Source organism: Thunnus albacares, chromosome 13 (assembly GCF_914725855.1).
Source record: "Thunnus albacares chromosome 13, fThuAlb1.1, whole genome shotgun sequence".
Lineage (NCBI taxonomy): Eukaryota > Metazoa > Chordata > Actinopteri > Scombriformes > Scombridae > Thunnus > Thunnus albacares.
In genome coordinates this window covers 3438952-3454870 of record NC_058118.1, presented here as the reverse complement: position 1 = coordinate 3454870, position 15919 = coordinate 3438952, and the positions used below count along the sequence as shown (strand labels likewise).

At 39.9% G+C, this 15919-nt stretch overlaps 1 protein-coding gene across 4 annotated transcripts in view; it reads left to right on the top strand.

The window, feature by feature from the left end:
• The window catches only part of LOC122994872 (protein turtle homolog B-like), a 162578-nt gene that overhangs the window by 117125 nt on the left and 29534 nt on the right, over nt 1–15919 (top strand). For 3 of the 4 annotated variants that reach the window (XM_044369636.1, XM_044369633.1, XM_044369637.1), the window contains exons 8-15: nt 214–356; nt 539–679; nt 800–916; nt 1509–1659; nt 5269–5392; nt 8577–8752; nt 10882–11108; nt 13697–13781. In XM_044369636.1, coding sequence (XP_044225571.1) covers nt 214–356; nt 539–679; nt 800–916; nt 1509–1659; nt 5269–5392; nt 8577–8752; nt 10882–11108; nt 13697–13781 — 1164 coding nt within the window. The remainder of the gene's footprint in view (nt 1–213; nt 357–538; nt 680–799; nt 917–1508; nt 1660–5268; nt 5393–8576; nt 8753–10881; nt 11109–13696; nt 13782–15919) is intronic. The other variant, XM_044369635.1, reaches the window with a different exon arrangement.

Here is a 15919-nt window from a genome sequence, read left to right as displayed (position 1 = left end):
TACAGACACTCACAAATACTGCTCTGAGACCAGCTGTGCTCCAAACAAATTCATGCATCATTTTATGTCGAGCCCACTTCCCATCAAACTGCACGGTTTCCAATCTTCTGTACATAGCTATTACAGTCACCAAGCACCGGGTCTCCCGAGTTACAAAAACATGTTTCATCACTCGGTTTTCCCGTCTCTTTCTCTTGCTCTGTTTTTGAATAGATCCTGCCCGTGTGGTAAACATGCCACCTGTCATCTACGTGGCTATTGGTCTGCCCGGTTTCATCCGCTGTCCTGTAGATGCCAGCCCCCCTGTAACTCTGGTTAAGTGGAAGAAAGATGGCGTCCCTCTCCGGATAGATAAGGTGAGCAACAGCATTGGTCCCATTTCTTCAGTTGAAGCTTCATGTGATTCCATTTTTCACTTCATCCCTTCATTTTTAGTATGCTACTCTGTCTCTTATTTGAGTGAGTTTTCATTAATTTCCAATTGTGGATTTTCCCTCATAGGAGCAATTGTTTTTTATTTGTCTCTAACAATCCACAGTACCCTGGTTGGAGCCAAATGGACGATGGGAGCATCCGTGTGGCAGAGGTGACAGAGGACTCTCTCGGCACCTATACCTGCATGCCTTACAATGCCCTGGGCTCCATGGGATGGTCCCCTCCCGCTCCCTTGGTGCTAAAGGTACATCCGTTGTCACTATGCATTTGAATGATCTCAAATTAACAAAACAGCTCTGGAGAAAGTCCAAGTTCACAGCACACTAGGTTTTACTTACCCTTTCTGGCTGTTCACCCTGGGCAGGACCCTCCCAAATTCTCAGTGGTTCCTGGAGGGGAGTACAGACAGGAGGCTGGGAGAGAACTGGTCATCCCCTGTGAGGCAGAGGGAGATCCCTTTCCCAACATCACATGGAGGAAGGTAAGACACCCTCCACCTCCTGCTGCCTTTGTGTATAATTTTGCTGCCAAAGTTTCTGTGAGGCTGTTTTTAAACCATTACTTCATGTTTCATATCACATTCAGTGTTTTCCATTGAGAAATCTTCATTCCTGAAACCTGTGCCTCTAGCAGATGCACATATTTTAATTATTCAAACTATTGTATGTCATTTTAGCGTTTTAATCACATTTTAATGATGTCTATAAAATATGCAATCAAGGGAACATATTAGACTGTCTCAATTGTATGTGTGATTATGAGGCATGTTTAATCCTGCTCACTGACTACAATGCTATTATTTTTGTCTCCCTTATGAAATTGATAATTCCTCATTTTGTATAATTTGACACTTAGGATACTGAAAGCAATATTATTCTAGCAAATGTGAGATTGCAGATTGATATTTTGGTGGCTGCTGAACTGTCCATACTGTGTGTGTGTGTGTGTGTGTGTGTGAAGCCTGTGTGTTTCTTCAAACGTGAATTTTGCATTGCTTGTGCCAACCTATTGTGCACCTTTCTCTCTCTCTTTTCTTGGCTGACTCACTCTTGCCATGGCTGGGTGGGCTTCAGGTAGGGAAGCCCAGTAAAAGCAAGCACAATGTTCTGCCCCGAGGCAGCTTACAGTTCAAGTCACTCACAAAGGAGGACCACGGGGAGTGGGAGTGTGTTGCCACCAACGTTGCCACGAGCATCACTGCCAGCACGCACGTCCAAGTCATAGGTACAGTCAGATATAGCCTACATGAATGCACAAACACACCGTATGAAAAGAATATGAAAAGAATACATGAATGCATACCTTACATTACAATCTTTTTGTGTAACAAATGCAATAATTGACCTTTTGCTAAGCTCCACCTGCCTTAGTTAGTAATGGCACATATGCAGATTTACAAAGATAACAGTGCAGATTTACCACTCTACTTTTTTTGTCATGTTTGAAACAATGGGTCCTTGATTTCAGACAGAGATGGAGAAAAGCAGCTTCTCGTTTTGAAGCTGGCGACCGTTGATTTGCCAGCTGAAAAGACGATTGTTGCTGGCAGATTTTATCAGCTCCAGATTCAATAAAGCAAACATTAGCTTGACAAATTGATTGAAAACGCAGTAACTCATACACTTTCTAATGTTTCATGTTGGCTTGTGTTAAAACAGGATCCCTGTAATTGAGTTTTAAATATGCTGGCTACATTACATTGTGCTGAAAGATTGAGGCTGAAGCTGCATGTCTGAGGCAAAAAGTCATCATCCTCACCAGTTGATGATATGGTGAGATATTGTATTTGGTCGTGGTAATACTACTTAGACCTAGTATAATTTTTTTATTGTATTATTACGAATGAGCAGACTGCTATTTCATTCTAACATAACTGTGTTGAGCTGCTTAGCTTACATACTTGGACAGACAAGACAGAAGTTAGATTTATGCTTTATTGTTCGGATTTACAAACAGTGCGTCACTTTTTATTAACTTTATGAGAAGAGGCTTTTATAGTGGGTGATAAAATTGATTAACATAAAGCTATCCAAGTTACAAGTTTGGTTGGAGTTGCTGGAGTCTAAACTTCCCCAAATTCAATACAGAGCAAGATAGGGCCTTTAACGTTAGCTCACACTCTGATATGATGTAGTTGGTAGCTTCCAGGACACATGCTAGGGAAATACTACACAGTGAATGTGCTATCATGAAGGTTTTTTGAATGCAACCTGTAACCCCATAAAATGAGGGTATAAAATGCTCCTTAGCCTTGGAAGTAACACTGGCTTAGCTTACTTCTGTTGCAAGCTAGTTAGCAGGACATGCTAAAGTTTGAAGCTTAAGTTAGAGCCAATAAACAGGGTTCAATCCATCCCTTACACTTTAACTCTTGTGTTTTGGTTTTGCAAAGGTTAAAAAAAAAAAACCATCTTACAAACTTTGTGTACAGTGTATCATTGTAACCTCTTACACTCTGACTCAACATGGAGAAATCATGGATGTGAGAAGGAGAACTGGATACCAGACTCAAAAATGGAGCCCATTCATTCCTATGAAAGTTGGTCACTGGCACATGAAACCAAAATATCTGCTTCTGGCTGTAATAAAAAATGACCCGGATGTTGCTCATGCTTTTGTATTTTTGGGCCCATAGTGCATGCCCACTAGAGACTTCTGTTGGCTGAGCTGGCTAACTTCCAGTTGGCTCTCTGCTCACTTCAATGGGGATAAATTCACTTAATCATGCGGCTCCTCTAGACTTTCCAAAATGTTATCGGACCAAATAGATGAAATTCTAATAATAAAACAATTCATTTTGTGGGGTTGTGATGCTCCAAAAAATGTATTCATGATTTTACAGCCACTCCTTTTCCAATGAATGTGTGCGGAAAAAATGCTCTTTAGGCCAGTGTGCATCACGTGACAGACTCAGAAGTTGTAATTACATGGTTTGGCTACTATGTCAAAATAGCCTCACAGCACGGCGCTGTTCCTGGGGGCTTGGATTCAACATGGAGAAATCCAAAGACTGACAGGCATGCTGTGCTAGTTATGGCTGCTAAGCTACAATTGGATAATCACTGTTTGGGGGAGGGGTTTAGCAACCGGTCAATTAAAGCGAATTCAACAGATGGATGCTGATACCTGCTGTATGGTGTGATAACAGGAAACATATCCATGTAATTCTGCAGAAATAAAGACAAATAACATAATTAAAAAATGAGAGGAGCCACAATGTAATAACAGCTTGCAGAAAATACTGACTATTCTATTATAAGTTGAGCGTGACTACATGCAGTCATTCGAAGTGCTGAGTCACTGAACTCACAGCACGCATTAATTAATGATGTGTTAAGTGTTGTGTGCCTGAAGAAAATCATAAGTTTGGTGTGAGTAATGCTCAGTACATGATGATTATTTGACATACAGCAGAGCCAGCAGAGGTAGAGCTCATGATTGCTAAGGTCACAGTTTTTGGTCAAGACACAGAGGGATGCAGGAGGTCAGCTGTTTATTTATAATTGGGGCCAGCAGTGCCTCCAGACTGGATGGAGCAAAGGAAAAAGTGAGTTGCCATTGAGGATCACTCTTGGCTTATGGAGAGAATTATGCAGACAAATCTAGAAGACACTCACCCTGTGGCAATACAAGGCCTTTTTAGTACAGATAGCTGCCTGGGTAGGCTGTGTCATTAGACAACTCTACTACAGCTAGTCACTCTCTGATCATAACAACAAGTCAACACACTGCAAGCACTTGTGAAGAAAAAATATTTTGCTCCAGAACTGGTCATGAAATGCCCTCTCTGTGTAAGCTTTATGTGTCTATAGAAAAATTGCAAAAACAAATTGGCCAAGATACATGTGACTATCTCTTAGCTGTTGTTTCAGAACCATGGACAGCGCTGTTTATGGGGACGCGTGCACCATGTACAACTGTTTCTAACCACCTCCCCCTGCTGATTTTGACAGAGAGTCATTCATACATTCAAAAAATATTTAGCGCTCTGTTCTGATTAAGAAATGTATTCTTTGAACATTAGCCTTATGTTGTTGTTATGTCTTTCTGAGGCTATTGCATGGTTACATCAAAAATGTTTATCTTCTCTTTATCTAAAAATTGCCTCCTTGCAATTTTTAACAGCCTCCTCAGTCATCCAGGTGCTGGGCCTGCTTTTATTCAAAGAGCAGCGATAGCAAGATATAAAAATACTCCTTAACAAGTAAAAGTCTTGCATTCAAATTCTTACTTAAATAATTTTATATACCAGGAATTTATAGTCTTCATCCTATCCTTACCCATCCTATTATATTGTTAGACAATATACCCATCCTAACTATTTAGGAGTAGTGGGCAGCCACAGTCTGTCACCTGATAGTTGAAGCAGGTGCACTGCACTTCATGCTTTATCTCATGCGCAAGGATTAACCAAAATGTGAGAATGAATTGTATCTTGTGTGCACGCAATAGCATTTCGGGCACTTGATGTGTGTGTGTATATATATATATATATTTTTTTTTTTTCTCTCCCTATTGCCCTTCTGGGGCTCCGTACTGAAGTGCAGTACCTGAACTGGAAATAAGTATGTTTTTCTATTAGAATTATACTTAGCACTTTTACTTTTGGCAGGAAGATTACATAATTCCTGTTGCCCAAAATATTTCTCACTTATTTTCTTTTTTACAGATAATGTTGAATTGAGTTTCTGGCTGCACAAAAATACATTACTAGCTCCAGCGCACAATAAGTTTTTTTATAAGTACAGTGAATGCACTGTAACACAGCAGGGCTACTTGATGACTAATGTGCCCTTTTAACAACACATTTCTCACTGCTTGCCCTCCCTGCAGGCACAAGTCCCCACGCACCTACCAGCGTCCATGTGGTGGCATCCTCCACCTGGGCCAATGTGTCCTGGGAGGCGAGCTATGACGGAGGCTTCCAGCAGACATTCTCAGTCTGGTACGGCCATGTGTGAGTCATCCCAGCATGCTTTGCTTCCTGCTTTTTCTTGTTCCAATACGTCCTCTGTTGTCTCTAAAAATGTCTTTTCCAGGGTTGTGTTCAGAACAGTTGTGCAAACGTAGAGATGGAAATACATGGGGATCCAATGTGAGTGAGTTTTCATCTCCAATCTTTGGAATCTATGGAGGAACGCTTAAATCAAAACCTAGTATATGGCTGGACCATGTATGAAACACTAATGGACTTTTCATTTGAAACGAAGGCTCTCAGTTTGAAACAGATACAGGAAGTGTCGGCATTGGGCTGACCAATGGTGTAACTTCATCACTCAGTCAGTTAGTCAGTCAGTCACTTAGTCAGTCAGTCAGTCAGTCAGTCAGTCAGTCAGTCAGTCAGTCAGTCAGTCATGGACTTCCGCGTTTATAGGGCTGGCCCCGCTGTTGCGGTCCAGCCAAAACAGTTGCAACTAAACTGAACATGACCCAAAGTCCTCTATCCTACAACTACTACTACTACTACTTCTACAACTACTACTACTACTACTACTACTACTACTGCTACTGCTGCTGCTGCTGCTGCTATCGCTGCTTTGCTACTGCTTGACTGAGGGCCTGGGTTGAAATGTTTTCAATTTCCTTATTTCATTACTTTAGCTTTTATCCATGACTGACACAGTATAATCTTAATCAAACTGAAGTGATTTTACACTTGTTAACATATCCAAAATGCACAAAATGTTAAAGTGTAGTTTAAAATGTTGGTTTAATAAAAATTCTCCGGTTGTCACCTTACTGCTAATCTTGCTGCTAATCTTGGTACTGTTTTAACCCCGGTCTACAGGGGAGCCATCTGTAGTTTTGGCTGATGGGTGTATGTTTGCGGAGCAACAAGATGTCAAAAAAAAGTTTGATGGATTAAATCAGTTTCCCATGAAACATGATCAAGAACAGCCTAGTGAAAACATACATACTGTCACTGTCGCTATCAGAATTAAAACAGAACATGTTTATAGGATGCTATGATGCTGTTTAGGGAAGTGCTCAGTAATGGTCTTTACATTGCTCCCACTTTTGCATTTCCAGTGACAGTGTTTGCACCGACAAAACCCTCCTTACAAGAGTTTGACTTAATGGAAACAAACGAGACCATCAACAAGTAACTAGCCTTTGCTGGTCTATGTGTTGCACTCAAGCTCTGGTTTAAAAGGAAGTCTTATGGATAGCTCAATAGTACTAATGGAGACAACAACATTAAACAGTTCTTCAGCACAAACACATAAATAGCACCATTCTATAGGCAGCTGAGGATTTATGGAAAATGTGATGTTAAGTTTGTGAGACACAAACAATATTGCTGGCCTGAGGTAGATGTGAGGCCTCTATTGTCATTTATTTGATAGTTATATATTGAGATGTCCATAGCCGGTCCACAGGATTAGAATCAACTAGTCTGACTGTGTTTATTGTAACACATTATGCTTTATTAAAACAGTGTGGGAGCAGCAGAGCAGCTCAAACATATAAATAGCAGTCAGCAGCTTTAATGAACGATATTCATAGTGACAGCAAGCTTCAGTGAGTGAAGTGAGCAGAGCAGCTTTGGGTTTCTAAAATCTTTACAATGCGAATTTAACGTTTTGAAACCAGATTTTACCAGCTGATAACTGCAGGAACAGACAGCCGGTGAGTTTAAGAGCTACAGGACGAAATGCAAAGAGGATTTCTGCTGTTTTTGTGGCTGCCAGCAGCATTTTCTCCGGCGGACAGTCACAGATTGCAGATATCCTCCAGCAGGTCGGTGCTGCTGTTAGCTCCTGAAGCTAAAACTGTCCTCATGTAAAAATAAACCAAGTTAAACAAAAACAGGTTTGTTTGAAAATGACTTCTGGCTCGTTCTCACTGTTTGTCTTCCTCTCAGTATTATTATTATCATTTTTCTCTGGTCAGGGGATGTCATCAAGCAACTCACACATCCATGTAGGGTGACCAGACATCCCCAAAAATTCAGGACCGTCCCGAATTACTAGCAGTTGTTCCAAATCCTGAATCCTGTCCCAAAAATTAGACTAAATCTGAGTTTTGATTAGTTATAGCCGAATAGAACATTAAATATTGATCGTTGTGAAACACTTTTTTGGTGTTGTCCACAGACAGACGCTGTTATGTCCATAGCCTACATGAATTATGGCTGTTGTAGTTTTTTTCAGCCGTGTACAGTAGTGCTGCAAATTGATAAACAACCACACATATCGGCAAGGCATAGCTATGACGTTGTTGAATTAAAACATTTACAGAGGAAAATTAAACCATCCAACGCTGACATGGAGTCTGGTGTGACGAGACCAAAAAGTAAAAAAGTTACTGCTGGACCGGTAACACACGTGCATGCTTGTTTCCTTTTTTTGGTTTCTAATGTAGATGAAGATAGCAGAAGTTGCAGTAGCGAGGACAGAGGTAGTGTAGCTGCAGGCAGCCATGGAGGAGGAGTGACCGCACTGATAAAATCCATAAAATAAAATGAATTTTATGTAACAGACAATGATTTACACACTTACATATAACACAGTCATTGTGTTTCTTTTTCCTAATGACAAACAGTTGACTACATGAACAAAAAGCATTGAGCATTGAGTTTTGACTTTCACATGTTTTACTGTGAAAACATGTATGTTTTACCCCCCCCTGCCTCCCAACTAATACATTATGACTCCTGGCATTTACAGTAGCAGCTGCTGCATGTCAACAGTTTTCTGCTTACTGTGAGTCTTTACGTGTGATGAGGTACGGTCAGTGCTAAATGTATGGCATGGGCAAAGAGCAAAATGCTAAGCTGAGTGCAGCATGGGCTTAACCATCAAGTGAAAGTCATGTTGTGAATGAGGTGAACAGTCAAAAATGAATGGTGGATATGGTTAATTTTACAATGATGTTGAGCTGTTGCAGAAATGATACCACATTATTTGACATGGTAATGTGCTGAACTGTGTGCTGATGTTGACGATAATGATTAAGAAAGATGTAACTTGTTGTATCTTTGTACAGACTGAAACTTTTTTCTTAAATTTCATCAACACGAATTAACCTAAAAAAAAATCAGAGGAATCCCGTTATCTTCCTCTCCACCTCTTAAGTTATTTTTTTTTTTTACATCTCTCCTGCCTGTCTGCTCACCTCTCACCCTGACTGCTGTGCAGGCTGAAGAGGGAGCGTTTAGGTCCACATGACTGGCTTTCCATACCCGTGCCTGGAGGCCAAGACTGGATGGTGGTGCCCAGCTTGGAGCCAGAGACAACATACCAGTTCAGCGTCCTGGCCCAAAACAAGCTTGGCACAGGCCCCTTCAGCGAGGTTGTCACTGTGAACACACTAAGTGAGTATGTTCACTCAAGCGGGACACAGGAATCCAATAATAAAATTGCTTTGGCAGACATGAAGCAAGAATCACCAGAAAGGCTGTTACTTAAAACAAAAAATAATTCAGAATCATTTCAATTTTAGCAGCTTTTTATTTGTCATGTTTTTTTTTTTTGTGCAGTGCTAAATTCTGCATCAGCAGGTTCCATTTTAAACTGAGAGTAAACCTTGGACAATGTCAGTGATAAATCCTCCCTCTTCATCATAATTTACATTCTAACATTTAAAACTTTTCATATCAGTTATTTATCAAGGACAAACAATGTTGAACTACTATGTAAAGTAGTCAAATTAATATAAATATAAAATGAGATGAGTTCATAAAAAATGCTCATATCTTAACTCCAGCCCCCAGCCACTAGAGGGCAGATAGGCTAACAATGAGTCAGTAATGAATGAATCAATGGATGTAATATTCTGGCTCGAATTAGTTGCTTCACCTCTTAAAAAGTGATATCGTCTGGCTAAATGATTTGAGGAAGACCAATATTGTGATTATGACTTAAATTGTGAGTATTTTCTTAACATATTTTGGTTTACATTGTATCAATTAGATTCTACATAGTATGAAAAAAGCAACCAAGCATTATCATCTATCATCATTATCACTTATCTTCTACAGTAAGTGAATCAGATTAAATAATGCAGTTACCTGTTATTGAGTTTGTATTTATAACCAGTCAGTCATAGAAAACTTACTTTTTCCTAGTGTTATATAGAGACACTGCCCAATGTAGCTCACATTTATAAAGATATAGTGGCATGCATGACATTACTGACTAATGTTACAATTGAACATAGTTAACCAGTTATGGTTGTTGGCCTTTAACACCACAACTGCTGTAGCAGTTATGTCTACAGTAGATGTCTCAAATAGAAGTGAAACATTCACCTGGATGTAGGTACAACATTTTTTCGAACATCAATAGTAATACAGAGTGGTGTTTCCTCCCTCACAAAACCATTTGGCCAAAATATGCAGACATCAGCATTCAGTGAGAGAACCTATGTTTACTGAATTAATGTTAATTAACTATGCTGAGTAAATTTAGTGATGACAGTTGTCATTATAGGAGTTGACATTAACAGTCGCCTAATCAAACTTTCACTTGCTACAGCTTGTTATGAAGCTGTTTTCAATATAAAACTGATTAATTGTTAAGCCCTAATAGCCACAGACAAACATAATGCAAAATATAAAAAATACTTTCTTTTTTTTTTGAACTAGAGAGACCAGATTGTGAGAACAACAATGTGGTGGTTAAATCATTATGCATCATTCCTCACAGCAGTGAGAAAAGGGGCATTTATTAAGTGTAAATGAAGCTGTCACAGATTATTACTTAAAAATAAGTGACATGCTGAAAATTGGGATAACGACTCGCACTGTATCACCTTCTCTGTCAGCCAAGAAGTAAAAACAAAGACGACAAAGCCTTCAGCCCAGAGGCTGCTCATGGTCTTCTCATTTAAAAAGTCATCCACTAGTCATTTGCAAGTCAGACATCCTACCTAGTAGCTAGTATGCTGGACACCATCTACAGTTAATGATTAGTTGTGTTTAATAGGGATAACTATTTGAGTTAGTGAATAAGCGAAATGGCAAAAACTGTAAGATCTTTCAATTAAACCATTTCCACAAGTGGTCAGAGAAAATCAGTGTGTGTTTGTGTGTCAACGGTGAATTCAGAGTGATTAACTACTCAACTGAAGCAACTAAAAGCAACTGAAAATGGGACTGAACTTTAGCAAGCATATACATATTTTAATTGAGTTGAGTAGATTGGATAGCAGCATGCTAGCCAGAAATAGACTGTCAAGATGAAATGTTGATGAAATGATCTTAAACAATGGAAGGATTCAGAGATAACATGATGGTGAAGATGCGTTTGAATTGCATAATGTATGTCAGGGATGCATTTGGTATAAAAGCTTAATAACATGTAGTCACAGTCAAGTTAAGATACTGTGCATGTCAGTGTCAAAGTGTAAAGTGATTCACTACTGTCATGCTGGTGGAACTTCTCACTGACTATATAATTGAGTTATTCACACACATTCTCAACCTTTAATGTGCTCTTTCAGTATTTCCTATAAGTACCCCTGAACCATTGGTGCTGCTTACCCCACCACGGTGCCTCACAGCCAATCGCACGCAGCAGGGAGTCCTGCTCACCTGGATCCCGCCTGCCAATCACACAGCACCTATCCAGCATTATGTCATGGAGTTTCGCCTGGGGGAACGATGGGAGGTCTTGGACGACAGCATTCCCGCTGGGGAGACGGAGCTGCTTGCCCGAGACCTCATCCAGGTAAAAGACAGGACACGGACTGTTAATTTACACAGTGTTAGACAAGACCTACAACTGTGGCTTCCAGACTAAAGAGATGTCTGGGACAGAGTGGAGGGTTAAATACACATTTCAGCTTGATGAATAGCTTTTAAAAACCACTGAAGACATATGCAGAAATCTTTATGATGTAAATTCAAACTACTGTACAGGTAGTGGATCAGGCAGTTAGCTTCCACTAGTAATCCAGCTATTACCTGATGTTACATTTAATTGAGTTGAATATCATGTTTCTCTAACTGTGGTCCTTGGATGCAGCCTTATGTTTGCAAGAAAATGTGTGCTGAATAGGTGCTGCTTTACATTATTTATCAGAACAGAGTCGACATCCTAAGATTTCCTAAAAATGTTTTAAATCAGGAGGGTATTTTGGATTTTTCATAATTTACCAAGGGCTAGCTGAAAAGACTGATGAGTAAAAAAATTGGACACCAATAGGTCAAACATAATTTCCTCTAGCATCTTTAATATCAAGGTACTGCTGCTGAAGGTGTAAGAAAAAAAAAATGACAGTAATTTCTTTGTCTGTTTTATTAAATACCTCAACCCTCAGCCAACTTCGTAAAAGTAAAGTTTTAGCACTTTTCAGCATATAGAATGTAATGACCAACATCAGTTATGTCACTACTTGTGTCACAGTAAACATGTTTGACTTGTGTTTCAGCTGGTTGGTCATTCAGAAGCCTAAGGTGTTGACAGACTACACCTGAAAACTACTGCTAACAACCGCTGAAAAAACATTATATTTGAGCCGTTAAATGAACCTGACAGTACAGAAATATCCAGAAACCAAGAGTTCACCACTGAGGCTGTGTTCAGACCGCAGGCAAAGTTGATGTCTTTTCCAACCTTGATGTTAATGCTCTTAAACTTACAAGTTCCCAGAGCAGATTTTGTAAAGGCAATGTGCTGCCATGTCCACTTTGGTTGTCATAGTAACAATGCAGGTGTGCACATACTGACTGGGTTGTGGGTGCTGCTGTGTGCCGATGAAACTCTTTGCCATTGTTTTTACTCTTTATCATGTGTTGTATCACAGAACACAGAATACACGCGTGCTTTTATTTCTGCAGCTCGGCATCTTCTGAGCCAAACAGAGAATAGTAACTGAAACATGAAATCAAATACACTGTAGTATGAAGTATGAATGTGCATTTTTTAGAGGACAATGAATTTCTTAGAAATATTTTCACCACAGCGAAGGAAAATCAATATATCTCTACTGATTTATGAGTTCTGACACAAAGGTTCTTTTTCAGCATTTCACATCTTGTTCATGTCGGCTAATTCTCCCGCCATGACATGTGTGAGCTGCTTTCTTTAATCTAACTACCACTTTCAGCTCCATGCAGATGCTTTTATCTTTCCTTCGATGGCACAGCAAACACCCACACACACTTCTCTCCATCTCTCTCACCACACACACACACACACACACACGCTACACCTAGATTGTATAACTTTTCTGCATATTTCTTACTGTATCGTTTGAGGTAATTTGACCAGGAGGGATCCTCTGTTTTGTTGTCTGTGTGTGTGTTTTTGTGAGTGGACGTTTGGTGTGATGTTTACTGTGACACAGTTCTCACGTTCAAACGCTCAATCTTTTCTGACATGAAGGAAACAACTGAGCTGACAACTCAGTCCACAGCATATTAGAAGCTTACACCAACTGTGCAGCCAAGTAGCTTTCCTGCTTTCCTGCTTCTATTGATTTGGTGATTTTTAGTTTCTCATTTCCTTTTTTTTTTCGAATTTCTATTAAAGCTATACTAAAGCTATTTAGTGTTGCAGCTCTATAAAATTAGGGGACTATTCAGGAGAATTAGAAGGGAATTGTTAAAATCAAAGCAACAGATGCTGAACTATCCTGAATTCTTGTCCCTCTTTGGGTACAACTTCCAAAATGCTGGATCCTACAGTTCCCATCATGCAATTTGTTAGTTACCTCTGTTAGACCCTTCCTGCCTAGTACATGCCCATGTCTTCCAAACCCCAAGCCCCTAGTTCATAATGAGGGCTTTCTGATCAATATCTCAAGTCCCATCCATGATAACCCTGATGACATCACTGTGACATCATCAGGGTTATTTCCTTGATTTAAGAAAGCTCCCCCAGCCACAGAAGACATTACACAACTGTTTTCATAGGTTGAATAGTATGTGAAGAGTAAATTGATTTTTCATGTGAAAAACTGGTGGAGTGTCCCTTTAATAAAGAATCTGAATCATGTCCAATTCAATTTACATTCATTCACTTTTACCCCAAAGTTAAAATTGTTTTTAGCTGCTGTCACATTAAGCCTTTTAGAATCTCATCAATTAAAATCGGTATAGTTGCTGTTGCGCTGTGGCACTAAAACAAAATGTTAACTGTCAGTGACTGAGCTTCACTTTTTATTTCCAACGCCTCGATGGTTCAGCTGACTGATCTTCGGAGGCACAAATTGAATCCTACAGCTTTGCACATCCTAATTGAACCTCTCAGACACCAGACATAAGAGACGGTTTACCTTCTGAATGTTGATCTCTATGTTTTCCCGCTCCCAGGAGGCTTGGTACGAGTTCCGCGTCATGGCCGTCATGGATGATGTGATCAGTGAGCCTAGCAACGTTGTAGGAGTGTCCAGCACAGGTGAGGCATTACATCACATCTGTCCGTTATGCTTTCATAAATGAGGGAACCTGTTATCTTTAGCAAAAATCCACATATAACATGACATGTGCTCTGGTTGAAACCCTGCTCACTGCTCTGGATTCAGAGGAGCTTTTCTTGTCAATGCTAGGAGTTCAACCCAACAATCTCTGGCAGTAACCTGCTTCTCTAACTTCAGGCTATCTTAACATTTCTGAGCTGAGGATGCTGCTGTAGATGTATTGCACACGCAGCAACTTCAACTTTACATTTTGCCTACTCAGCACTATTAAATTTAAGCTTGCTTTACATGCACACCGCTTTGTACCATCCTGAAGAGTATGACATCATCCTTCTGCCCATCTACCATGGATTGCATTGGGCTGCTTTGTGCTTAAAGGATAATTAAACTGGACTTTTTTTTTTTGGTCGCAATACTGAAAGTCTGTTGTGAATCTTAAATTAAACCCCTCAAAATGTGATGTTGCGTCCCTGCAGAGGTCACTGAGTACACATCATTTGGTTAGAGCAGCTGTTGGTAGCATTTAGAGAGAAGATTTTCACAGGAACCTTTAGGTCTCTGGTAGTCCTCTGCTGCCCCCCGTTGGTGAAGCTGAAATGCTTTGCAATGCCGAGATCAAAGGCTCCTAATCATTCCTCTCTTGATACAGAGGTACAATACTTTGCATTTTGCTGTATCATTGCTTCATTGCAGCACATAAACCAGACTAACAAGTTCATAACAAAGGTTGACACATTGCCTCCCTCGGTCCTCGCTGTGCCATTCATTAGCATGTAGGTCACTGAAACAATTGCAGCATTAATAAGTGAGGACAATGGGTTGGTAGCTCTGTAAGCAGGAGTTAACTCATCAGTAGCTGCACAGCAGAGATATTGTCCTCTCTAGTGCATTGGCTGGGATTTCATTATTATAATAATATTGTTAATGCACAAATCTGCCGGTTGCGTTAATTTGTGGATGTGATGCATGCAGCTGAAGAGTGAAGCCAGTCATGTTGGACATAAAATAAGGAAGAAGTGCAACATCATAGTATGGTACAGGGCTGTATTTGCTGTGCATTACTGTAGTTAAATGTGTGTGACAGATCTGCACTGTTGGCTTATGTTATCAATATTTAGTGACAATATTATCTCTTAAAGTTTGGATCCTAACTCAGGGAGGAATCTTAAACTGTATGTTGACAAGCTATGGTCACGTATTAGATGTGCATAATACCAGTTCATGTAACATGTAACAGATTCCATGAATTACTATGGTTTATTATGGTGTGTTTGGTTTTGAAAATCTGTACATTTAGTCAAGTTTTCCCTTCTTTTCTCCCACGTTACTGCTGCTGTGTGTGGCTGTTAGTGCTACACAGCACTAAAACAAACTGACAACCAAGTACTTCTGTTAATAATAAGTAATAGATAGAACTCAGCTTTCAGGACTGTTTTTCATGCACAGCCATGTCATCGTATCATAAAATATGCCTGATACAAGTCTGTTTAGATCCAGGTTTCCTTCCTGTCTGAGATGCTTGCTGCAGACATGTCATGTCTGTTTCAGGCTGTTAAAGATGTTGCTGTCCCGTAGTGTAGCTACTGCTTCAACGTTCAGATACATTATATTTAGAAGTCATTATAAGAACACTGCATTATTGCTGCCAAGGCGATTGAAATATTTAATTATACATTGTTGCTGTCATCTAGAGGCATACGTACAAGTGCCCTTATGTTTGTTCTTCTACCAGACTGGATGTTGTGTTCCCTTAATAATAATGTCAGTGTTTATAACCTAAACAACCTAAAGAGGTAGCAGATAGGTAGTACAGTACACATGTATTTGCATCTTTTCAGTAGAGTTTAGGTTAGCATGCAGTAGTAAAGGTCAGTTCTTGTGTATTTGACTCTCACTGAATATGGCAGGAATTTTCTTTTCATAGGCTCTTAGCGGGCCTACCCCCCAGATTTTTTCCATTTTCAAACTTATAGTCTTCAGCCCCAACCGATGCTGACTCCAGTGACATCACCTGCACCTTCAACACTGATTTGGAAAATCGGTGAAGTTCCCCTTTAATGAAATGAGGAAATGGCCTAGGAGCTTATATGCATAGTTTCCCCCAAAAAACACTACA